The sequence below is a fragment of the Vicugna pacos genome, chromosome 8, assembly GCF_048564905.1.
Source record: "Vicugna pacos chromosome 8, VicPac4, whole genome shotgun sequence".
Classification (NCBI taxonomy): domain Eukaryota; kingdom Metazoa; phylum Chordata; class Mammalia; order Artiodactyla; family Camelidae; genus Vicugna; species Vicugna pacos.
The window spans coordinates 70,674,829-70,701,125 of NC_132994.1; the positions used below are offsets into that span (position 1 = coordinate 70,674,829).

The 26,297-nt window shown below is 39.1% G+C and overlaps 1 protein-coding gene across 4 annotated transcripts in view; it reads right to left on the reverse strand.

Moving 5' to 3' along the window:
* Positions 1-9,697: 9,697 nt before the first annotated feature.
* Positions 9,698-26,297, reverse strand: part of SERAC1 (serine active site containing 1) — a 60,733-nt gene continuing 44,133 nt past the window's right edge. For all 4 annotated transcript variants that reach the window (XM_015246654.3, XM_072966117.1, XM_072966119.1 and 1 more), the window contains 7 exons: positions 20,089-20,239; positions 18,686-18,827; positions 17,585-17,679; positions 16,224-16,321; positions 14,859-15,041; positions 13,551-13,694; positions 9,698-11,891 (listed from right to left, as the gene is read on the reverse strand). In XM_015246654.3, coding sequence (XP_015102140.1) covers positions 11,755-11,891; positions 13,551-13,694; positions 14,859-15,041; positions 16,224-16,321; positions 17,585-17,679; positions 18,686-18,827; positions 20,089-20,239 — 950 coding nt within the window. In that variant the 3' untranslated portion in view covers positions 9,698-11,754. The remainder of the gene's footprint in view (positions 11,892-13,550; positions 13,695-14,858; positions 15,042-16,223; positions 16,322-17,584; positions 17,680-18,685; positions 18,828-20,088; positions 20,240-26,297) is intronic.

Genomic DNA, 26,297 nt, shown 5'->3' on the forward strand with positions numbered 1-26,297 from the left:
CATTTTTTCAGTTCATATTCTTCAGCCCTGTGATTTCTTTTTTTTTTAACATTTTTTATTGATTTATAATCATTTTACAATGTTGTGTCAAATTCCAGTGTTCAGCACAATTTTTCAGTCATTCATGGACATATACACACTCATTGTCACATTTTTTTCTCTGTGATTTATCATAACATTTTGTGTATATTTCCCTGTGCTATACAGTGTAATCTTGTTTATCTATTCTACAATTTTGAAATCCCAGTCTATCCCTTCCCACCCTCTACCCCCCTGGTAACCACAAGTCTGTATTCTCTGTCCATGAGTCTATTTCTGTCCTGTATTTATGCTTTTTTTTTGTTTCTTTTTGTTTTTGTTTTTTAGATTCCACATATGAGCGATCTCATATGGTATTTCTCTTTCTGTTTCTGGCTTACTTCACTTAGAATGACATTCTCCAGGAGCATCCATGTTGCTGCAAATGGCATTACGTTATCAGTTTTTATGGCTGAGTAGTATTCCATTGTATAAATATACCACATCTTCTTTATCCAGTCACCTGTTGATGGACATTTAGGCTGTTTCCATGTTTTGGCTATTGTAAATAGTGCTGCTATGAACATTGGGGTGCAGGTGTCATCCTGAAGTAGATTTCCTTCTGGATACAAGCCCCGGAGTGGGATTCCTGGGTCATATGGTAAGTCTATTCCTAGTCTTTTGAGGAATCTCCACACTGTTTTCCACAGTGGCTGCACCAAACTGCATTCCCACCAGCAGTGTAGGAGGGTTCCCCTTTCTCCACAGCCTCTCCAGCATTTTTCATTTTTGGATTTTTGAATGACAGCCATTCTGAATGGTGTGAGGTGATACCTCATTGTAGTTTTGATTTGCATTTCTCTGATAATTAGCAATATTGAGCATTTTTTCATGTGCTTTTTGATCATTTGTATGTCTTCCTTGGAGAATTGCTTGTTTAGGTCTTCTGCCCATTTTTGGATTGGGTTGTTTATTTTTTTCTTATTGAGTCGTATGAGTTGCTTATATATTCTGGAGATCAAGCCTTTGTCGGTTTCACTTGCAAAAATTTTCTCCCATTCCGTAGGTTTTCTTCTTGTTTTACTTCTGGTTTCCTTTGCTGTGCAGAAGCTTGTAAGTTTCATTAGGTCCCATTTGTTTATTCTTGCTTTTATTTCTTCTAGGAGAAAATTTTTGAAATGTATGTCAGATAATGTTTTGCCTATGTTTTCCTCTAGGAGGTTTATTGTATCTTGTCTTATGTTTAAGTCTTTAATCCATTTTGAGTTGATTTTTGTATATGGTGTAAGGGAGTGTTCTAGCTTCATTGTTTTACAGGCTGCTGTCCAGTTTTCCCAACACCATTTGCTGAAGAGACTGTCTTTATTCCATTGTATATTCTTGCCTCCTTTGTCGAAGATGAGTTGACCAAAAGTTTGTGGGTTCATTTCTGGGCTCTCTATTCTGTTCCATTGGTCCATATGTCTGTTTTGGTACCAATACCATGCTGTCTTGATGACTGTAGCTCTATAGTATTGTCTGAAGTCTGGGAGAGTTATTCCTCCAGCCTCTTTCTTTCTCTTCAGTAATGCTTTGGCAATTCTAGGTCTTTGATGGTTCCATATAAATTTTATTATGATTTGTTCTAGTTCTGTGAAATATGTCCTGGGTAATTGGATAGGGATTGCATTAAATCTGTAGATTGCCTTGGGCAGTGTGACCATTTTAACAATATTGATTCTTCCAATCCAGGAGCATGGAATATCTATCCATTTTTTAAAGTCTTCTTTAATTTCCTTCATCAATGGTTTATAGTTTTCTGTGTATAATTCTTTCGCCTCCTTGGTTAGATTTATTCCCAGATATTTTATTACTTTGGGTGCTATTTTAAAGGGGATTGTTTCTTTACTTTCTTTTTCTGTTGATTTATCATTAGTGTAAAAAAATGCAACTGATTTTTGAACATTAATTTTGTAACCTGCTGCCTTGCTGAATTCTTCAATCAGCTCTAGTAGCTTTTGTGTGGACCTTTTAGGGTTTTCTATATATAGTAACATGTCATCAGCATATAATGACACTTTTACCTCTTCTTTTCCAATTTGGATCCCTTTTATTTCTTTCTCTTGCCTGATTGCTGTGGCTAGGACTTCCAGGACTATGTTGAACAGGAGTGGTGATAGTGGGCATCCTTGTCTTGTCCCAGATTTTAGTGGGAAGCTTTTGAGTTTTTCACCATTGAGAACTATGCTGGCTGTAGGTTTGTCATATATAGCTTTTATTATGTTGAGATATGTTCCCTCTATACCCACTTTGGCGAGAGTTTTTATCATAAATGGGTGTTGAATTTTATCAAATGCTTTTTCTGCATCGATTGAGATGATCATGTGGTTTTTGTCCTTTCTCTTGTTGATGTGATGTATTACATTGATTGATTTGCGTATGTTGAACCAACCTTGTGTCCCTGGGATGAACCCCACTTGGTCATGATGTATAATCTTTTTTATGTGTTGTTGGATTCTATTTGCTAAAATTTTGGTGAGGATTTTGGCGTCTATGTTCATCAGTGATATTGGCCTATAATTCTCTTTTTTTGTAGTGTCTTTGCCTGGTTTTGGTATCAGGGTGATTGTGGCTTCATAGAATGAGTTTGGGAGTATTCCCTCCTTTTCAATCGTCTGGAAGAGTTTGAGAAGGACTGGTATGAGTTCTTCTTTGTATGTTTGGTAGAATTCCCCGGTGAAGCCATCTGGTCCTGGACTTTTATTTGTAGGGAGGTTTTTAATTGCTATTTCTATTTCCTTTCTAGTGATCGGATTGTTCAAGTGTTCAGTTTCTTCTTAATTCAGTTTTGGTGGACAGTATGTTTCCAGAAACTTGTCCATCTCCTCTAGGTTATCCAGTTTGGTTCCATATAGTTTTTCATAATATTCTCGTATGATATTCTGTATTTCTATTTTGTTTGTTGTAATTTCTCCATTTTCCTTGCTTATTTTGCTAATTTGTGCTCTCTCTTTTTTCTTCTTTGTGAGTTTGGCCAGAGGTTTGTCGATTTTATTAACTTTTTCAAAAAACCAGCTTTTGGTTCGGTTGATTTTTTTCTATGGTCTTGTTAATCTCTATTGTATTTAATTCCTCTCTGATCTTTGTTATTTCCTTCCTTCTGCTGCTTTTTGGGGCTTTTTGTTCTTCTTTTTCTAATTCATTCAGGTGGTGGGTTAACTTGTTTATTTGAGATTGTTCTTCTTTTTTGAGGAAGGTTAACTTGTTTATTTGAGATTGTTCTTCTTTTTTGAGGAACTTCCCTCTTAGCACTGCCTTTGCTGTGTCCCATAGGTTTTGAGTGGTTGTGCTTTCATTATCATTTGTCTCAAGGTATTTTTTAATTTCAGCTTTGATTTCCTCATTGATCCATTGTTTTTTCAATAACATACTGTTTAATCTCCATGCTTTCCTTTTTTTCTCCTTTGTTTCTCTGTTGTTGATTTCCAGTTTCATGGCATTGTGGTCAGTAAAGATGCTTGAGATAATTTCTATCTTCTTAAAATTGTTGAGGTTTCTTTTGTGCCCAAGTACATGATCGATCCTGGAAAATGTTCCATGTGCACTTGAAAAGAATGTATATCCTATTTTTGGGGGATGTAATGTTCTGAAAATATCCACCAAATCTAGTTTTTCTATTGTAGTATTTAATTTCTCTGTTGCCTTGTTTATTTTCTGTCTGGAAGACCTGTCTAGTGATGTTAATGCAGTGTTAAAATCTCCAACTGTGATTGTATTCACGTCAATATCCCCCTTTATCTCTGTTAGTAATTCTTGTATGTACTTAAGTGCTCCTATATTGGGTGCATATATATTAACGAGTGTAATATCTTCATCTTGTATCACTCCTTTAATCATTATAAAATGTTCTTCTTTGTCTTTCTTTATGGCCTTTGTTTTAAAGTCTATTTTGTCTGAAATCAGTACTGCAACACCTGCTTTTTTGGCTTTTCCATTTGCATGGAATATCCTTTTCCATCCTTTCACTCTCAATCTATATGTGTCCTTCTCCCTAAAGTGGGTCTCTTGTATGCAGCATATTGAAGGTTCTTGCTTTATTATCCAGTCTGCCACTCTATGTCTTTTGACTGGAGCATTTAGTCCATTAACATTTACCGTAATTAATGATAGATGTGTGTTTATTGCCATTTTGAACTTATCTTTGCAGTTGAATTGGTATATCCTCTTTGTTCCTTTCTTCTTCCTTTTGTGGTTTGGTAATTTTCCTTTGTATTATCATGGATTTTATTTAATTTTTGTGACTCCCTTGTAAATTTTTGACTTGTGGTTACCCTTTTTTGTAAATCTATTAACCCATTACTATAACTGTTTTTATTAAACTGATAGTAACATGATCTCAAACCCATCCTACTGTTAAAAAAATTTTAAAAAGAAAGAAAAAAAAATATTCTATATTTCCCTGCCTCCCTCTCCCACTCTCAGTGATTTGTATGTTTTCTTTATTTGTAATTCATGAGTTATCACCCTTCCAGTTGTGAGTTTCTCATTTCTGTAGCATCCTGCTGCTTTTCTATTTAGAATAGCCCTTTCAATATTTCTTTTAGCATGGGTTTAGTGTTGCTAAACTCCTGCAGCTTTTTTTTGTCTGTGAAACTCTTTATTTCTCCTTCTATCCTAAAGGATAGCCTTGCTGGATAAAGTATCCTAGGCTGCATCTTTTTTTCATTCAGGGCTTTGAATATATCTTGCCACTCCCTTCTGGCCTGTAGTGTTTGTGTAGAGAAATCAGCTGAGAGCCTTATGGGGGTTCCCTTGTAATTCACTCTTTGCTTTTCTCTTGCTGCTTTTAGAATCATTTCTTTATCCTTGACTCTGGCCATCTTGATTATGATATGTCTTGGTGTGGGTCTATTTGGATTCTTCCTGTTTGGGACCCTCTGAGCTTCCTGTACTTGGATATCTGATTCCTTCTGTAAGTTTGGGAAGTTTTCAGTCATGATTTCTTCAAAAACCTTTTCAATTCCCTTTGATCCTTCTTCCCCTTCTGGGACCCCTATTATGCGAAGATTGGGACGCTTTATATTATCCCATAGGTCCCTTATGCTATTATCATTATTTTTTATTTGCTTATCTTGCAGTTCTTCTGAATGGGTGCTTTCTATTGCCCTGTCTTCTAGATCACTAATTCGTTCCTCTACATTAACTAGTCGGCTTTGCACAGCTATTAGATCATTCCTCATCTCTGTCAATGAGTTTACCCATTCTACTTGGCTCTTCTTTATAGCTTCAATTTCATTTTTGACATATTTTATATCTCTAAACACTATCTCTTTTAATTCCTTCAGCAATTTGATCACTCCTTTTTTGAAATCTTGATCTAGTAGGCTATCGATGTCTATTTCATTGATCTTTCTTTCAGGGGATTCCTCTTGTTCTTTTAATTGGGAAAGGTTTCTCTGCTTCTTCATCTTGCTCATACCTCTCTGGCACTGTGGTTTATGGAGTATCAGTTGTCTATTTTGGATCTTAAGGATTTTATCTATCTAATGCGTATTTAGGAATAGAACTTACGAAAAAAAAAAGAAAAAATAGAGAGAGAAAGATTTTTAAAAGAAGGGAGAAAGAGGGTTTGAAAACAGTGTATAATGAATAATAGAAGAGCGAGTTGAAGCAGAGTATTAATCGGGTTGAGACGTCCTTTTAAAACCTTAAAAAAAAAGGGGGGTGGGGAGATGAATAGATGTATTTGAAATCTGTGTCTAATCAATAACAGGACATCAAAACCCAAGAGAAATAGAAATGAATTAAGAAGTAAAAATTAAAAGAGTAATTGAAAATAGAACAGGTAAAAACAGATTAAAAAAAAAAAGGGGGGGGAGTTGTCGGTGTTCTCCTGGAGTCTGTGTGCTTTTAATGTGAAGTCTTTCTGTCTTCGTCCTGTTTTGGAAGCTCAGCTTGTTTTCATAGGCCCTCCGTTGGCGCCCTCTTCTGTGCTGCTCGCAGCACCTGTCAGCAAGCAGATCGCGCCTCCTCCTAACACGGGGTCAGGTGCAGCTCTCCTCTGCTATGGGCGGGCGGGTCACTGCCCCTCTGGATGCCGCAATCAGATGTTGCAGACTGGTCAGGTAGGAGGGCGGGTCATGCCCCCTCCCGGCACCTCAGTCAGGGGCTGTGTTCCTGCCCGACAGGCGGGGGGGGGGGGGGGGGGGGGCGCTCTCCCTCTACCTGCGCCGCCGGTAGCTCCGCTGCTCTGTGCGGCTGCGCGCTCCACCCTGGCCGCGCTCCGCCCTCGTTGGCACGCCGCAGGTGGGCTCGGGGAAGACCGAGGGGCAGCCTCGTCCCTGCTCTGAGCCAAGACCCAGTTCCTTGTTTGTCTTTGTGGAGCAAGTTCTCTGAGGGACCAGGATGGAAGGATCCTATGTGCCCCGGGCTGTAGGCCCGTCTCAGTCTGGCCTTTGAGGCTGCTGAGCCCTTCGGTGCGGATGCAGGTTCCGCCCCCGCCCCCGCCTGGGTGCTCAGCGCCGGAGGATATGGCGTCTGTGCCTGAGCCCCGCCTCTCTTCCCCCGAAATTTTCCGCGGGTTTTCAGAGATGGGGATATGCACCCTTCCGCCCGAGAGCACATCAACCTTGCTGTTTTGTGGAGGGCCCAGGTTGTTCTGTCCTGTACACCCACAGCGCCCAGCCCCTTGCAGTCCCCCGGGGCTGCCTCCGTGCAGCCGCCCCCGTCCTCCGCCGGCTTGTGCAGCCTGGCCCTGCCCGCCGCTGCTGGCCCGCGTCTCAGGCTGGGTGTCGGGGGGACACTCTGTGCCCGTTTAACTTAGTTCTGTCACACAAGGGCTGCTCTGTACAGATTCGAGCCTCGGAGGCTCCCCCTCCGTCCAGCTGGCCTCTCAGTTGGAGGGGGAGACCCAGCCAGCGAGCGCCAGTCCTCCTTTGCCGCTCCCTCCCTGCGGGACCCGTCCCGCGCTGCTTTGCCTTTTGTTCTTTCTTTTTTCCTTTTCTCCTACCAGATTTTTGGCGTCTTTATCTTTTGAAGAGGGCGATGTTCTGTCGGAGTTCCGCAGGTGCTCTGGTTGGCTGAGTGGGTCTGTAGATGTGGGTCTTGGTGTATTTGTGGGAGAGAGTGACTTACGAGCGTCCTTCTACACCGCCATCTTGCCTCTTCCCCCCAGCCCTGTGATTTCTGATTGATACTTTCTTCTATTTTCTATGTCTTTGTTGAAATTCTCACTTTGTTCAAGCATTACTCTCCTGATCATGGTGAGCATCTTTATTATGGCAATTATCACCTATCTCCATTTAATTACGGTTTTTGAGTTTCACCTTACTCTTTTGTTTGGAACATATTCCTCTGTTTCTTCATTTTCTTTGACTCTCTGTGTTGGCTTCTGTGCATGACATAAAACAGCCACCTTGCCCTGTCTTGACAGCGGGGGTCTCATGCAGGAGATGAACCCAATATTGAGCCCAGTGAGCTCTTGGTTGTCTCTCAAACTTTGTGATTGAGCCTCCTATTGTTCTTAGTGGCTCCGGGTAGTTGGGATTCTGCCAAGATCTGGCAGTGTTCCAAAGGGGTGGGGAGCATTTCAGTACCTAGATGCAGGCTGATTGGAAACTGAACCCTCAGAGCAGCTTTTAAAGTTTACAGACTTCTTTCAGGGAAAGACTGAAGATGGGTGTTTCTGCTCCCTCTGTGCTGAGCAATAGGGGGATGGAACTGTTTGATTACTTCAGTCCTGTGGGATCTACAAACAGAAGGCCTGCTGGCCACCGGAGCCAGGTAATCAAGAGGTGCATTCCATGGGCAGCAGCCACAATAGCCAGGGCACCAGAGAGGTGCTCAAGCTCCTTCCAGGGAGACACCAGCAAACTGGAGTGGATCAGAGGGAGAATGCAGAGACAATCCACCAGCCTCCCTGGTCTCCAGGGAAGATCACAGTCATACTCTAGATGTGTGTTCAGTTTAGAAGCCTGACCCTCAGGCTGCAGCTTTTAAGATACGCAAATAGGCATCTTTCAGGAAAAGACTGGGAGACAGGCATTTCTGTCTGCTGCCCTTGTGCTGAGCCCTGGGTGGGGGGGGGATAGACACTGTGAGTCCTTACAAGCCCATTCAGAACTGTTTCTTTGCTACAGTTTCATGGGTCTTGTGAATGCAAGCCCTGTTGGCTTTTAAAGCTAAGTGTTTTGGGGGTGGGGTCCATCCTTCAGGTGGAGGACTTAAAAGTTGGGGCACCAGACGTTGGGTCCAAACTCTTCACTCCTGAGGCAGAAGCTGGGACTTGTGTGTTGCCTCCTGATTGAATCTCCCTGTGCCAGGGATGGGATTCATGGTGAGAGTGTCTCAGGTGTCTCAGCCCTTCCTACCCATTTCAATTGGGCATTTTCTCATTCACCCAGTGTGTAGGAGCTGCTCAGCTAGTTTCTGAATTTATTTCAGAGGAAACTGTTCTGTGTGTCGCTGTAGATTCGGTCGGTGGAGCAGGTGAGTTCAGGAGCCTCCTAGGTCACCATCTTGGACAAGAACTCTTAGAAATGTTTTAATCTAGTAATCCCAGTTGTCAGAATATTCTGAACTCTAAATTATTGCTGTATACACGACAAAAGTCTTTTCTGCTTGAACACTGTGTTCGTATCCAGGCACTCTAGTGGTCCTAAGAATCAGTGACTATCTAACTTTCAGTATAAATTAGCTTTAACAATCCTGAGAGAAAGTCTGAATTAAATTAAAAATCAAAGGTTCTGGTAAGCTTAGTGTTTCCAAACTCCGGGTCCAGGTGTTGAACTCCGTGTCACTGTTTCCAAGGCCAAGCAGAAAGCAGATTAAGAACTGGAATTTTTACCAGAATAATTTTTTCTGAATTTGGAAATTTCTTGGATATTAAACTTTCTATGTCTTTAGCTTTATTAAGGAAATTTATAATAAAATATTACTTTTTATAAAATAATTTTCTAATAGATTTTAAGCTTTTGGGAGTGTTCAATATCTAACATAAAGGCACATCCAATTGTACTGAAGTACTTTAAAATGCATTTATTGACATTTAAATTTTTTTTCACGGGCATCATTTTTATACCAAATGTCAATAAAAACCAAACTATGTATTAACATACTTAATATTACAAAGAGATGAAAACTAGGATGGTATGCCTAAAGCTCAAATTTTAGGATTTGGAAATAATTTGAGGGGCAATGTGAATTACGAACCAAGTTCAAAAGAGATATACACGTCACTGTATCACTGTGCTGTCTTTGTCTCTAGGAAATCAGTGCTGGTGCCCACCACCACGGGCGTTCCCACTGAGCAGAGGCCCGCACCCTCCACCACGTTCTGGCTGTTGGTGTAACCTTGGTTGAATGGTTGAGACAGTGTTGAGAAAGGTACCATGGCCCTCCGTTTGGGTCTCTTTCTATGATGACATTTAATTTAAACACTGGAGTAAAGGGGAACTCAGTGCTCTTGACTTTCACGGTAGACAACGTAATCAGAAAGAGAAAAGGTTATGAATAAGAGTAACTGGTTTTTCATTTTCATCTGAATTTTATTTACAGCTTGCTTTCAGTAGTTTCAGCTTTCTATAAAGCTGTATTCTATTTATTTCCTTCTTGGATAGATCATTTAAAGAGACTTTTCACATGAAGGGAAAAGTAATATAAAACTTCATTTGAAATTTTTTTTTCAGAAAAGATACTTAAACAAGGCTAAGAACCATTTTATTGATGATCTAAGTTTAAAACTTTCAAATATGTATGTTTTCATACTCTGTTCTTAGAGTTTTTCAGGTGATGATTATTTTTAAAACATTACTGACTTAAATCTCACAAACCTGATGAAGTGAATCTGTGTATCTCACATCCATTCTATAAATAGAATAAACAGATGTTAAGTTACTTGTCTGAAAAACTATAGTAATTCAGAAATACATTGGATCTCTCTCCCAGACCTTATTTTTAAAACACAGCTATAATGGCTATATTGAGATTTTAAAGAGTAGGGTTTCATCCTATTACTCTAGGTTCATGAACAGATGTTCCAGCCATGGCATATCTGCCATGGTTCATGGAAAACAGAAAAAGAAAACGAACCAAACATATCTACCCCTCTCCCCATGTCATCTCAAAAGCTAAGAGTTTATTGTTAGCTAACTAACTATCACACTGTTTCTACATAATAAAATAGTTAGGTCACCTGCTAGTTTTTGCATAACTAAACAATTAGTTATTGAGAGTTTACTGATGAGCCCAGTTTACCTTCAGATGCAATACTCCAGTTTTAGCTTTGACTATCCCATTCTATGTCTATCATTTTCAAAATGGGAAACAAGCTTAACATGACCCAGCAATTCCACTCCTAGTATATACCCAAGAGAACGGAAAACACGTTCACACAAAAACTTTGTACGTGAACATTCACAGCAGCCTCATTCATAACAGCCCCAAAATGGAAAGAACCTAAACTCCATCAGCTGAGGAACAGATAAGCAAATGTGGTACATTCATGTAACAGTATATTATTTGGCCATAAAAAGGAATGAAGTACTACATGTACACATGCTACATCATGGATGGACCTTGAGAATGTGATGCTAAAAGAATGAAGCCAGACAGAGAGGGCCACCTACTTTAAGATTCCATTTATATGAAACTTCCATAATAGGCATCCATAGAGAGAGAAAGAAACTCAGTGTTTACCAGGGGCTGCGAGGAGAGGAGGAATGATTGCTAATGGGTGTGCAGTTATTTTGGAGGATGAGGAAATATTCTGAAATTAGATAGTGGTGATGGTTGCACAATTCTGAAAATACACTAAAAATCAGTGAACTGTATATTTAAAAGGGTGAATTTTATGGTATGTGAACTGTATCTCAATAATGCTATTGCTTAAGAAAAAGAAAAAGTCATCAATATAATTTCCTATTTCTCACATGCTAGAGACTAGTTAATACTGCTTCTAAATGATCAAGAGGAAGATATCCTTTATTTAGCTGAAAAGAATCTGAGAATCTTGATACTAAGTACTGTTGATATTACAATGGCTTAGAATCATTTTAGTTCATACTCTGATCAGTAATGGATTTATTCTTATCTGGGAAAAATTAAAAGTATTGTCAGCTGCAGTCTGGAAAAAATTATAGGCTAGAACTTTTTTTAAAAAAATATGTATCAGCAATATGAAAATAAAACTTACAAGAAACTGGCCCATGGGTGACATGAGGTCTAACAAAGCTAACATGTTAGACAAAGGTTTTACACTGACAAGTTTTTTAAAATTTACAGCACATGGACACTCAGACCCAAAACAGAGTCTTCTATGTTCTAGTTCATTCTCTCTCCATTACAGGTACTCTCCAAAAGGCATTTTTATTGGTAAGTTGGCGATGGCTCTCCCTTCAGAAGCCATCAGTGCTCCTCCCAGCATAAGCCATGGACAGTCACAGATGACAAAAGTCACAGGTCACATTCTCTACCCACAGTAGCTTGCTCCTTGTCACCAGGGACATTGCCGAACATAACCTGGCACACAGGGAGGTTCTTTTATATCCAAAGAATCCAGTCTAGCCCTTCATTCTCCGATTGCCACTTCTGTGCTGTGTTTGTGTTTTACAGAACAATATTCTGTTGCCTGCAACATACTCCAGGCCACAATGATGCCACAGTGACTATGTCTGCATGATTGCTTAGAGCTTAAAAAGAGAAAGAGAATACCACGTTTCTTGCACTGTGTTCACGTATGAAAATGGAAGAAGACAACTGTCAGTTTTCCAGGTCTTTGGCTAAAGCATCACGGATGAATTGTAAGGTACGTTGGTACAAAAAAGCATCCTTTTTCTTTGGCTTACAAATGTTCAAATGGTTCACATCCACAGGAATTAGATCTCCAATGCCTAAATCTGAAGAAAACGAAAAGTCAATAAAATCTGAGTAAAAATACAAGCTTCCCCTGTCAATGTTGAGAGGCCAAATGCGTAGTTGTAATGTTGATTTGGTTGTGACAAAGGCCTCTTTCAAGAGATAAAAGAACTTAAAGTTTGACTGTATAGCTAAACTGTATTTGACTCACCACGCGCAAGTGGCATCTCAGTAAGTGTATAATAATTTTATGCTTTTCTCATAAATTCTGCCTATGTGTGCTGCCTACATCTTAATTTAGCATGAACAGAGCCTGAGCACTGTCATCCTCAAAACTTTTATACACTTGCAGGTTATTATGCAATTATTCCACACTTCTTTTAACCACTTCATACTAGAGAATATCAGAGGTGAGGAGCTCCCTTGTACTGATGAAAAGGATGGGAACATCCCACGTGGGCTGCATTCTATCCCCAGACCTCCATGACCACTCTCCCAGCAGAGGAGACGACGCAGCACTTGAGAGAGTTGGATGAGTTTTTGGTGTTTCAGCCTAACGCAGTCTACCTGGATGGAAGGGAGGGAGGTACCAGTGAGGCCAGGTAGGCGAGGAAGTGCAGGTGGTGGTTATGAAGGAAGACAAGCCACCTGGTGACACAGAAGAAAGGGTGGACAGAATTGTGACAAGGCTACGTCACTACTAGCAGCTGGTTCGCAATATTAATTTTGCTTTAAGTTTCCAAAGTCATTGCTTTAAAAAAATCTGTTCTTTGAACTCTTCAAGTTCTTCAATTATCAAATCACAATCCCTCACCCTGTGGCACGTTACTTTGAGGTAAAGCCTCTTCAGGTCCCACTATCAAGCCTTTTCCATTTTATTTAGATAACATATTAATGAAGTAAGACAAAACTTGTTCGGCAGACAGAAGGACATCTGGCAAGCGCTCAGATCCGCACCGTCCCTGGCTGCCGGGAGCTCTCAGTATGGCCAAGTGACACCAGGACAGCACCTGAGCCAGCCTCCATGGCGATCAGAAAAGGATCTGACAAGCAAACTAAGGAGTCAGCCGGAGAAAAGCCCTTCGGGGAGTGAAAGGGATGGGCTGCTTACTACACAGAGAGCAGCAGGGGAAGCTCTAAGCAGAACTGAGACTTGGGCCCTACCCTCCGAGGGCCGACGGCACACTACAGCACAGCGCAGGCGCCGTGGCAGCATGTACTGTGCGCCTCCCTCGGCCCCAGCATTAGGACGAGCCTGAACTTTAACACTAGTTTTCTTCCTTCGACGTCTCTGTGGCTTGAATACTCCTCATGTAGCTTCCATTTATTTCTACTAAGCTTCCACATCTTTAGTTGATTTCTTTAAGGTTCCTGCAGGTGGCGATCAATCTACTAAATGCCCCTTTTAATCCAGCTGATAGGACACTCTGTAGTCTTACCTAATGCAAAAGACTTCACTTTTGAGGGCTCAGAGTTAGTCAATTAACCTTTGCCCTCTAACCAGTTAAATAAAGGGAGGGGAGGGGAATGCCAAGGTTAAATGTTTGCAGAGAAATTTTAATCTATTGCTGAAAAGAATAATATAATCTAAATCTTCATAAAACTGTCTCCTAAAATTGAGAAACTGAATATAAAAGTTGACACTTATGGTGACCACAATCAGGCATCCAAGGACCAACAAGCTGCAAAAGAGTGAATACCTGCTGATTCCAGGGGCACCACGTGGAGCTTAATCATGCTACCGATATAGGTTGGTAGTGTCTCTACAAAACTCAGCACCTGGAAGTTTTTGTCTTTCGCAAACTCCAGAAAGTCATCCTGTAGTGTTTTAAGTGCAGGAGAATCTGTAAAATTATAGAGAACAAGGTTGTTACAAGTTCTGTTTACCTATTTCACTATAAAATGGACATCAACCCTCCATATTTAGAGAGGAAACTACAGTTCTGATTCAAGACAGTGGCTTGTTTATTTTCTCTCCTTCCTAAGAAGCCATTAAGAGGAGATTAAGGGCTAAAATCAACCCAGAACAGAGACCGGTGTCAGAGGGAGAGGTTTCTCACATTATTGGCTGACAGGAGGCAGTACCCAGAGCAGTTTGCTGTGTGGGATTGAGGGGTCCCCCAGTGTGCTGACCGGCACCCCCACAGCCACCCTAAAGCACAGCCTCCATCAACAGGGCCTGTCTATAATCACAGAGCACACGGCCCTTCCTGTCCCACGTCCTCAAATATGAAAGGGCACCCAAGAAGCACCAGGTCTTAAAGGCAAGCCTACCTACAACCTAAGAGAGACAGACCCAGCGAGCAAACAGAAAACCTGAGCACGGAAGACAAACAGAAAGGAAAAAAACAAAACCCCAACCCCTAATAAGTATCTTTAGAATGATTTCAAAAGAAAATGGATCACAAAACAAGAAAGAGCTTGTGGAAAACAAAATCTGATTGCAAAAAAATACAATTCAACAGAAAATTAAGAATATAAAAGTCACATAATTCTAATAACTCTCCATAAAGCAGAACAGAGAACATATGAGCAAAAAGACAATGGCACATGAAGGCTCAAGCCAGGGGTCCCCAGATTCTGATTAACAGGTATTCCAGAGAAAGAGAAGGCGCTTATTAATCCCCCTAAAATACAGTACTTTATAATTATGATGAATCTTTAAAGCTCATGTATATTTTAAGAGCTGATGATTTTCCAAACTCATGGAAAAAAACAGTTCATTTGTAATTTGGAATAATACTTAAAGCAAAACATTATATAACTTTAAAATTTTTAAATACTTAAGATAGTATTAAAATTATTGTTCTATTGGAGCAAATACTTGCTTAAGAACAAAAAGGGAAGGGATCAAAGGAAAATCAGTCTCAAACTAAAAATCTTTCCTGATAGTCTAAACATAATTGATACACAGAAAATGAAGCAATACAGTCAAGTTAGAAACTGTTTTTCCTCCTTCTCCTGTGAAACTGGTGTTAATACAATGCCCTTCTGACAGAAAGTATTACCTTTGCTGAGCTCTTTGACTTCCAAAGAGGGAAAGAGAAGATAGCGAATATTCACAGAGTATTCAGCCAGATGGGATCCATGGTGAGGGACACTATAAAAAATGATTCCTCTGGTATTGTTTATAATAGTATTCATTTCTGGCTTCTTAGAGGCTTCCAACAGCATCTTTTTAACAAGAAGACCTAGCCACAGAGAAGAAGAAAAACAATGCATAAGCTGTTTTCTTGCCCTCCATTTAAAAAAAAAAGACAAATACAGGAAGAAGTACTTTCTTTTAAAAAAAAAGTTTAATAATTCTCTGCAGTCCAATAAACAGAGCCTTAAATATTATTTGGTAACTCTTAATCCTCTAAAATATATAGTGCAAGCCTACAAATGGGTGAGATTCTAGAAACTCATTTGTAAGGCAGGTCTTATATCATAGGATGTACTTTCCCACAGAAGAAAATTTAGGCATTGCTATGTTGTGTGTCCATCAATGAAGTGAAAATGCAGCAGCCAGCCTCCCCAGCCTGCCTGCAGCAGCCACTCCACTAGGTCACTAATGACGTCAGAACTGATATTTAAAAAAAAAAAACATAGTCTCCCAGTCCACCACCAAGAAAACAAAGCTGCTAGGGGGGAATGCACCTCAGGAGGCAGCTTCTCCTCTGTCCCCCTACCTGGGCTTGGCTGATAGTGAGACAAAGGTTACATGGATGGTGACAGTGGGTCTCTGAGGACACAAAGGGCTACATCCACCTTTCTCTCAGCAAAACACCCAGACTCAAGAGTCAGCAATCCTGAGCATTTATTTTATCAGATAATCTAGGCTGGGGGCCCTCTGCAAGGTGGATGGTGAACATTTAGAACTGGATTAGAGGAGGGGTTTGGGAGAAGGAGGAGATGTGGCTTAGCAAGCAAGCACTAGGACCAAAGAGTGGACACCTGCGACCGCATGTACTTGGGCATGAAGGGGGCTGGGGCTGAGGGCACTGAAGCAGTGATGGACTCTGCGATGGCTGGAGGAGCAGGGAAGAAAGGGGACTCCCGGAACCAGGCAAGATGCTGAGGGGTATTTAAAAAATCGGGCTTCGATAAGCCATGGGCAGCTTCTGATACTCAGCATCATGCTTAATGCCTAATGAATGCATTAAGTTGCCAAACGCCTTTTCTCGTTATATGGTTTGTTACTACTTGTCCCTCCTCTGAAAAAACAAATAGCATGGAAGGAGAGTAGTAATTTTAAACCTCCTAGCCATAGCCAAAACCATTAATTGAAGGGGAAAAAGGCCTACTAAATAAAGCAGAGCCACAGTAACTTAGGTTAGCCTCGAAGGCTGACCGCCTCACAGTACTTGCTGGCAAAACTGAAACATACTTACCTCCCATGCTATGTGATACCCAGACCACTGGCCTATCCCCAACACCAGCAGCTCTGAGCTTCCTAAGAAGTTCGTTGCTCCTGAATGCAATGGACTTTCTGAACAAAATGAAAACAACAGGCATGACAGGAGGCTATCAACAACGCTCCCCCACCAATTTTGCTAGCCACTTTTTAAGGCAAGAACTTTTGTTTATTGGACCAATTCTACATGCTACACTTTGGAGTCAGGAACACCCCTATTCTCTCTGGTTGATTTCTGCAACTGCTCATTCCTCATTTTAACTTAGTCACACTGGCGTAAGTGGGAACATTTACTAAACAAGCATTGTTGACGCATCTAACATGTATCTGGCAATTTTCACGGGTCAGGCCTGGGACTCTGCCCCCACCACCGAAGACGTGCGTCCCTTCTCTGTACATGGCCCCCACAACCGAGGACGTGCGTTCCTTCTCTGTACGTGGCCCGACAAGACAGGCAGCACTGGAGACCGTGCTGTCCCTTGCGAGTTCACCTGCGGAGTCAGCTGTCACTGCTGTTTAGTTCCACTTGTATTTATGCTACAAACAGTACGCTTTCATCATTTTGGTTTGTTACTTAGAAACAACAGAAAGCTATTTGAATCAGAGAATATCAAATAAGTAATTTTCTACCTAAAAGGAAACCCCAAAGCTATCTGGTCTATTTCAAACTGTGTATTTGTAGAATCCTTTCTTTGAAACCAGAGTTTGTGAGAGCTCCTCTGGGTGAAATGGGGAAGGAGCCCTGGGGTCGTGCCCCTTGACCCTCAGCACCATTCCTCTGGCACCTACATGGGGGTCACTCAGAGGTAACACTCAGTTTGATAACACTGATTCAGACCAACTCTCAATTTGTAGGCCAAACTTCCCAGACCAGTTAAATGACCTAGGATGGCACAGTGTGTCACAGGCAGAACTGGCCACATCTGGGTCCTGAAGCCCGGGCTCTCTCCTGGATACACAACGGTACCTAGCACGTCCGAGTGACATAAGGAGTCTACACTGTTCAGCATCTCTTTCTTTGCTTCCTTTACATGGTGTGCTTGTGAACACAAAAGCCAAAAGCCTCATGTTTGCTTCCAGGGTAAAGGAGACTTTAATCTAAAATCCACGGTCCTTACTATGAGACCAGCTATAAGTGAACCACGTTAGGAACCCAACATTGACACTATATCTAAGCTTTATATAGTTTCATTGTTTATTTATCACTAACTCCCTCTAGAAGGAAGAGAAAAAAAGGTTAGGTTTGTTTTCCATAAGAAAATCCTGTCTGTGGCATCAAAAGCTAAAACTCCCCTCCATCCCAGAGGCCTTGTGGCCCGGACCCTTCCCCTCAGTTACCTTTCCATAGGGCACCTTGCTCTCCAGTCGCTAAGGCTGGTGTCATACTCCACAGATATAATACGGAGAGCAGGACAGTCGCTTGCTAACCATGACTACGTAAAACAAAAGGTATAAAAGGAAAAATATGAATTTCCACGGTCCCACTTATTTCCTAGCAACTGAAATCGTAACTAAAGGACTCTTGTAATACTAACAACTAGTAAAACATCACACTGGAGTCATGTGTAAAGGTGACTAGAAAAACAATCCTGGCAATTTTATCTTTTTATATCTCTGGTCACAAGGAGGTATCACGATTAATAGCGTAAGGTCTCTGCAGGTTTCAAGAGAATATTCTCAGTTTTAATCTGCTATAGCTAAAAGCAGAGCCTGTTTTTGGAATCTAGATCAAACTGGCTTTTTGAAAGCATTTCATAGAAAGGTATGATCTCAGGACAGAACAGTGTGATGGTCAGGGATCTGACCTGAGAACTCAGTTTCTAATTAGTCACAGTTCTGTCTCTGTGGGCTTGAGTTTTATCATCTCCACATTCAGTGTCACCAGAGACAGTGCAAACCATTCTTCCTACTTGATAAGCTCTTGTGAAGGTGAATGAGCAGCAGTGGGACAAAGCCCCAGAAACTACTTATACATATTCATTGAGCTTTAGATAAATATCATTCAATGAATTCATCCCAAAGTTAAGGCTCTTTAGAATAATGTCAAAGAAATCCAAAGTAGAACTGACTTCTTTAAAGTCTTTATTTTTACAATTATTAAAATCAGAAAACTAGCCAACTATTATTAACATATTATTTGTTCAATCATATTTTTAATGGAAGTGAACTATTACTGACCCTTGCCCTTTGCCCCTGTTTTTTACTTAATAGAATATTCTTTTAGAGTCATATAGACTGCACCCTAAATTATACAATACAGAGTGACAAGCCCAGTTGTCCATGTAACATACTATAAGTGCCCCTAAGGGAAAGAAAAATTGCACAGAAAAAAAACCCCAATAAAAAGTTATAAGCACGTCACAATGGGGGCTCCAGTGGGCAGGGACACGGCAGCGTGTCGGGGTAAGGGTGGCCTGCCAGAGTCAGCCACGTACGTACCTTGGGCCAACAGGTTGTGTACTTGGTTTCATCCTCTGAAATGTTTTCAGTTAAATCCTGATCATTGTCCTGCTGGCGCCACGTTTTGAATGCTGCTCCCATAAGGCCGTGAATAAAAAGGACATCTGCTTTAATGGGCTGACTAGCCAGGGAGAGAGTTTTAAAAAGAAGCAGAATAAATGCATTACTGCTTTGATAAGAATCCACACAGCACTCTCTCTGGATGATGCTTAGCAGGTTTATATAACAAAAGAAACTTAAAGCATGCTTTACAGGCACAGCTTTGCTGAGGAACCCTTCAAGAAGTTTTGGCAGAGACATACCCAAGTGTGTTCACTGCTCTCTCTATAAAGACGGAGGCATAGCTAGCCAGGCAGACAAACCAAAATCAACTGTAATGTGCTTAGTGATCAATGAAGCGACAGATGTCACAGATTACCCTCCAAAGAATTTCATGAGCATGTTGCACAAATCAATTAAAATATTTAAGAAATTAATACACTAGTGTAGTTCACACTCAGTATGCATGAAAGAGATTGTTTCTAATTTATCAAGGAAAATAAATAGTATTTATCAGAAGTGGAACAAGATTTTAAAGTAACTTATATTCTTTCTTTGGATACGACAGTTTTAAAAACTGCAGCCGTATATTACTTGCAAGCTATTTAGAATATACACACAATTACATAACAGATGTAAAATACTTGATCATTTCTTTTACCTACAAATCGGAATTAACCAGGCAATCTATTTTTCAGATTTAAAAAAGTTCTTGCTATTTTCTGAGGTATTATTTTAAAATGCCTGGCAAAAACCCAAGAAACATGTAATTTTTTTTCATTGTGGTCCTGTCTATATTTATTGTCTTACCTGTGATACAGCTGGAAACAGCGACCAGAAATAACCTTAAGAAGGGGCACGAGTCAGATTTATTACAACTTATTCCTTCCGGTGCATGCTTTTATACTTGGCATGAACTTTCTCCAGTCCCTTGAGTGCTAGGCCCAGGCTAATCTGGCTGCCTGCATGTAATTATATATAATAATATCCTATCTCCTTCCCATCCAGACTGACCTCTACAACCCTCGTCAGTCAGTAACTTAGATTTACATGAAAAATGTAACGAAACAAAGAAGAAATACCAATACAAAGTTTAAGTGGGACACGTTATAAAAGGTGAATGCAGCCATCCTGTAGGTAAAATATCCAGGTAATTTAGCTAGTTCCATACTTTCATGACAGCCTGCAATTCTTCTGAGGTTATTAGGGGCAAACTGTTTCAGTAAATAAGGTATTCGTAAGGTACTTAACTTACCTAAATTATGCAGAAATAAATTAAAACATTAAGCCCTCTAAGCTTAGGGTCCCCACAGGAGCAAAGCGGCCCCACTCTGCTCTCCTACCTCGTGCGGTGCTGGGGATGCAGCACGTACACCCCGTCCTGGTATTTATCTCGCACAGTCTCTCGGTCTAGATTAGCCAGCGTCCTGGCGGCATGTGAGGCCTCCATAATGTGCTGAGACTTCATTGCTTCTGCCAGTATGGATACCCAGCCTGGTGAAAAGAACATATTCCTTACATATCGGCACTTATCTATCTTGGATTGTTGAGAGGTTTCAGGCTGAAAATGATGGAAGGAAGGCAAACCTCAGCATCAGTCTACGTGGAAAAGCCCGACCACTCCAATTCCATTCTTCCCTAAGGTCCTCTGGGTCCCATAACTCAATGCCATGATGTCCCCAGCCAGGTACTCCTTAGGGGTCTCAAAGAAGTTAAGAACCATTTTCTTTATTAGAAAATGTAACAAAAGTTGTAATTACTAGACATGAGTTCATAAACAGTAAGAAAATGTATTTCGCTTTAGCAAGAAATATTAAGTTTGGTGATTTAATATTAATTATTTTATTCAGATTGGCAGTCATATTAGCAGCCCTTAATACACACGAGGATATTGATTCTTAATAATGAACTCGCTTGACAAAAATCTTGTAAAACTTGAGGTTCAGGAAGGAAAAACTATTTCTTAAAGGGAGACAAAACAGTACTTTGTGCAGTATGATTTCATTTATGTTTTATGTTTTTGTTGTTTAAAACAATGTATTGCTTTATGCACATAAATATGTATGCAAGTGTATGCGTGCACACACACACATACACACAGATCTAGACAGAGGCACCAAACTAATGAACAGTCATTACTTCTGAGGTGGGAGCTGGGGTTGGGGAGGGCTCTGTATAGAGGTGGGTGTGACCTTTTGGCTGTGTCTATGTTCTCTGAAGCATTTACAAAGACAGTCTATTCTTGTATTATTTAATTTAAAATAAAACAAAACATGGGCCTTGAGGTTAGAGAGACTTGGGCTCGTATTTCTGTCCCCCACTTACTTGTTATGGAACCTCGGTCAAGTTACTTGGCTCCGTTGAGCTGGAGGAAGGTTCTAATAAATTAATCTGTATCAAAACTGCCCTGCAGGTGCTCAATAGAGATCATGTCTCCATGTCCTCCTCCCACTCTCTGTGGCAAAAGTGGTGAGAATCATTGTGACGATAAGAGGCCATTATTTAGTAATCCAAAAGAAATTTCAGTCCTAATAATTCTTAAATATCCAAATTTGTAATATCAGAAAATCTCACTTCAAAATCTGTTATAGAATGCTTTATAATAATAAAATAAGAATGTTTTAAAACGCTACCTGTAGAGATACTGTAGTATGCTATTGGTATGTACAAAAATATGGCTTTATTTTTAATGAAGTTACAAGAAAGACTCCACAAGAAAGGACACATAAGAGAAAGCATGGCACAAGCCAGTTCTTCAGCATTTTTTACTTGACAAAGTATTTTTACAAAACCTGAGATATTTCACCTTTTATAAACCATCAAATGCTTCTTGGAAAACTTGTGTCTTTCTTAAATGTTTACTGTTTTTAAATTATATAACCTCTGGATACATTTTAATTGTAAAAATAAACGAAGACAGCATTTAATAATGAATGTCCCACTTTAGCACTCCCAGCATTTCTCAATTCCCATTTATGTCCTCAGAAGTAACTGTAGTTAAGTTTGGTAGACACTCTTCCAAAACTTTTTAAAAACTCAGTTATATACCTTTAATTTATACATATACACTGTAGCTCCATATGCATTTTTTCCCAAGTAGCAATATACTACCGTCCTATGACTTGATTTTATACTTCAGCCATGTACACAGACCAATTACCAACAATGAAACTGAATCAGTAATTAAAAAAAAAAACTCCCAATAAACAAACTCCAGCACCAGAGGGCTTCACAGGTGAATTCTACCTAACATTTAGAAAAGAGTTAACATCTGTCCTTCTCAATTTGTTCCAAAAATTACAGAGAAAGGAATGCTTCTGAACTCATTCTACAAGGCCAGCATCATCTTCAGACAAAGATATCACAAAAGAATAAAATTACAGACCAGTATCACTGATGAATATAGAAGCAAAAATTCTCAACAAAATATTGGCAAGCTGAATCCAACGATACATTAAAAGGAACATACACCATGATCAAGTGGGATTTATTCCACGGATGCAAAGAGTTCAACATCTGCCTATCAATCAATGTGATACACCACATTAACAAACTGAAGAATAAAAACCGAACGATCATCTCAATAGATGCAGAAAAAGCTGTTGACAAAATTCAACATCGATTTATGATAAAAACTCTCCATAAAATGAGTATAGAGGGAACATACTTCAACATAATAAAAGCCATCTACGGCAAGCCTACAGCTAACGTCATACTAAATAGTGAAAAGCTGAAAGCATTTCCTCTAAGACAAGGATGCCCACTCTCTTAACTTTTATTCAACACAGTTTTAGAAGTCCTAGCTACAACAATCAGATAAGAAAAAGAAATAAAAGGAATTCATATCGGAAAGGAAGAAGTAAAATCGTCACTGTCTGCAGATGACATGATACTTTATACACAGAAAATCTTAGCCACCACCAAAAAACTACCAGCATTCATCAATGACTTTGGTAAAGTTGCAAGATACAAAATAAATATACGAAAATCTGTTGCATTTCTATACACTAACAATGAACTGTCAGAAAGAGAAATTAAGGGTTCACCAATAAGGATTTTATATAATAAAATACCTAGGAATAAACCTACCTAAGGGGGTAAAAGACCTGTAATCAGAAAATTATAAGACACTGATGAAAGAAACAAAGGTGACACAAACAGATGGAAAGACATACTGTGGTTCACGGATTGGAAGACTCAAAGAAACTGTTTAAATGACCATACTATCCAGGACAATCTATAGATTTGATGCAATCCCTATCAAAATACTAATGGCATTTCTCATAGAATTAGATCAAGTAATTTTAAAATCTGTATGGATACACAAAAGACATTGAATAGCCAAAACAATCTTGAGAAACAAGAAGAGAGCTTGAGGAATGATGCACCCTGACTTCAGACTATACTACAAAGCTACAGTAATCAAAACAGTATGGTACTAGCACAAAAACAGACACATAGATCAAAGGAACAAAATAGAGAGCCCAGAAATAAACCCATACAGTTATGATCAATTAATCTATGACAAAGTAGGCAAGAATATACAATGGAAAAAAGACAGTCTTTTCAATAAGAGGTGCTGGGAAACTGGACAGTTACATGTAAAAGAATGACATTAGAACATTTTCTCACACCATATGCAAAAATAAACTCAAAATGGATTAAAGACTTAAATGTAAAACCTGAAACAAAACTCCTAGAAGAAAATATAGGCAGAACACTCTTTGATATAAATCATAGTAGTGTTTCTTTTTATGTCTCCTAAGGCAAAGGAAGCAATAGCAAAAAATAGACAAATGGGACCTGATTAAACTTAACAGCTTTTGCACAGCAAAGAAAACTATCAATAAAAGGAAAAGATAACCTACCAAATGGGAGAAAATATTTGCAAATAATATGATTGATAAGGGGTTAATATCCAAAATGTATACACAGCTCATACAACTCAACATCAAGAAAAAAAATGTACAAATAGGCAGACCACCTGAATATACATTTTTCCAAAGAAAACATACAAATAGTCAACAGGTACATGAGACAATGTTCAACATTGCTAATTGTCTGGGAAATACAAATCAAAACCACAGTGAGATATGACTTCACATCTGTCAGAATGGCTATCATCAAAAAGACCACAAATAACAAACGATGGTGAGGATGTGGAGAAAAGGGAACACTTGTAAATTGGTGCAGCCACTGTGAACAACAGTATGGAGGTTCCTCAAATAACTAAAAACAGAATTACCATATGACCTAGCATTTCCACTACTGGGCATACACCTGAAGAAAACGTAAACACTAATGCAAAAAGATACATGTACCCCAATGTTCACAGCAGCATTATTTACAATTGCCAAGATATGGAAGCAACCTAAGTGTCCATCAACAGATGAATGGATAAGGAAGGTGTGCTGTATATAAACAATGAAACATCAGTCATAAAAAAGGAAATTTTGCCATTTGTAACTACATGGATAGACTTGGAGTATATTATGCTTAGTGAAATAGTTGGACAAAGAAAGACAAATACTGTATGATATCACTTACATGTGGCATCTCAAAAATAAAACAAGAGGAGTGTATAGCTCGGTGGTAAAGTGCATGCATAGCATGCATGAGGTGGTTCAATCTCCAGTATCTCCATTTAAATAAATAAACCTAATTATCTGCCCCCCTAAAAAAAATTAAAAAATAAAAAAATAAAACAAGCTAGTGAATATAACAAAAAAGAAAGAGACTTACAGATATATAGAACAAACTAGTGGTTACCAGTGGGGAGAGGGAAGGGGAGAAGGGACAAGATAGAGGAAGGTGATTAAGAGGTACAAACTACTATGTATAAAATAAATAAGCTACAAGGACATACTGTACAGCACAGGGAATATAGCCAATATTTTATAACAACTATAAATGGAGCATTATCTTTAAAAATTGTGAATCACTATGTCGTACACCTGAAACTTACATAACATTGTACATCAACTATATCTCAATTTAAAAAAGAAAGGTAAAGCATAGAGAGAAAAAAAAATTTGAAAAGACATCGACAGAGTCTTAATGACCTGTAGAACAGAATCAAGAGATCTAATATACATATTTGAGGTCCCAGGAGGAGAGACGAGAGAAAAAGGGACAGAAAAACATCTAAAGATATACTAGCTGGAAAGTTTCCAAATTTAATAAAAAACATCAACTTATAGGTTCAGTTAGCTCAGTGGACCCTAAGAAAGATAAATATAAAAATAGACTAGGCAATTCATAGTCAAACTGTTGAAAATCTTAAAAGAAAGCAGAGGGAAAAAGACACATTTCATATACAAGAACAGAAGTGGGCATAAGGAAACACTTTTCATTAGACAACAGAAGCCAGGAGAGAATCAAATGATATTTTTAAAGTGCTGACAGAAAAATAACACACTGTCAACACAGTATTCTTTATCCATGGAAAATAACCTTTCTCTGGATAATAAAGGCAAAGTCAATACATTTTCAGAAAAAGAAAGGTGACAGAATTTGTTGCCGGCAGACCCAGGTCTTTAGGCTGAAGGGAAATGACACCAGGTGAAAATTTAGATATACGGAAAAGAGGGAAGAGCACTGGATATTATGACTATGTAAATAAAAAACCTTTTTTCTTATATCCTTAAAATATCGCTTGACTGTTAAAAACAGCAACATATTGCAAGTTCTGTAACGTATGTGGTCTACAGCATATTATGGTCTATAATGATGACAAAACTATAAAGGATTTATACTGAATTAATCTGTTGTGAGAATCTTACATTACATACGAATGGTATAATATTAATTCAAGACAGACTGTGATAAGGATACAGCCATTAGAAAATACAGCAAAAATCTTGTATAAAAATCTAAAAGAAGAGAAAGAATAGAACATAAAAAATACTCAAATAACCTTGAAAAAGTCAAAGAGAGAAAAAAACAAAACAAAAAACAGAGAGGGGGCAAATCGCAAGCACAAAACAACAGACACAACCGAATAATATCAATAACTACATTACAGTTAAAGAGACAAAATATTCCAATTAAAAGGGATTATCAAGCTGAATTTCTTTAAAGAGATACAAGTATGTGCTGTCTATAAAAGATGTGCTTATTTTTAGTCACAGAAAAATGAAAGCAAAAGAAGAGAAAAAGGTAACAGATATGCAATGCAAACAGAAAGCATAAGAAAAAGCCAGTGTGGCTATTTTAATACCTGACAAAGTAAAACTTGAAGAAAAGTATTAGAGACATTACTTGATAATAAAAAATGAACATTCACCAGCAAGAAAAATCTGACAGAGCTAAAGGAAGAAACAGACAAGTCCAAGAATTTAACACATCTCAGTAATTCATCAAAGTAGAGACACATCTCAGTAAAGGTCTAGAGAAGATTTGAAAAATACAATCAGCCAACTGTTACGTAGAAAACACTTCACTCAATAACTATAGAATATTAATTCGTTTCAAGTGTACATAGAACATTCACCAAAATAGACCATAAAATAGGCCATCAAATAAGTGTCAATAAATTTCCAAAGACTAAAAT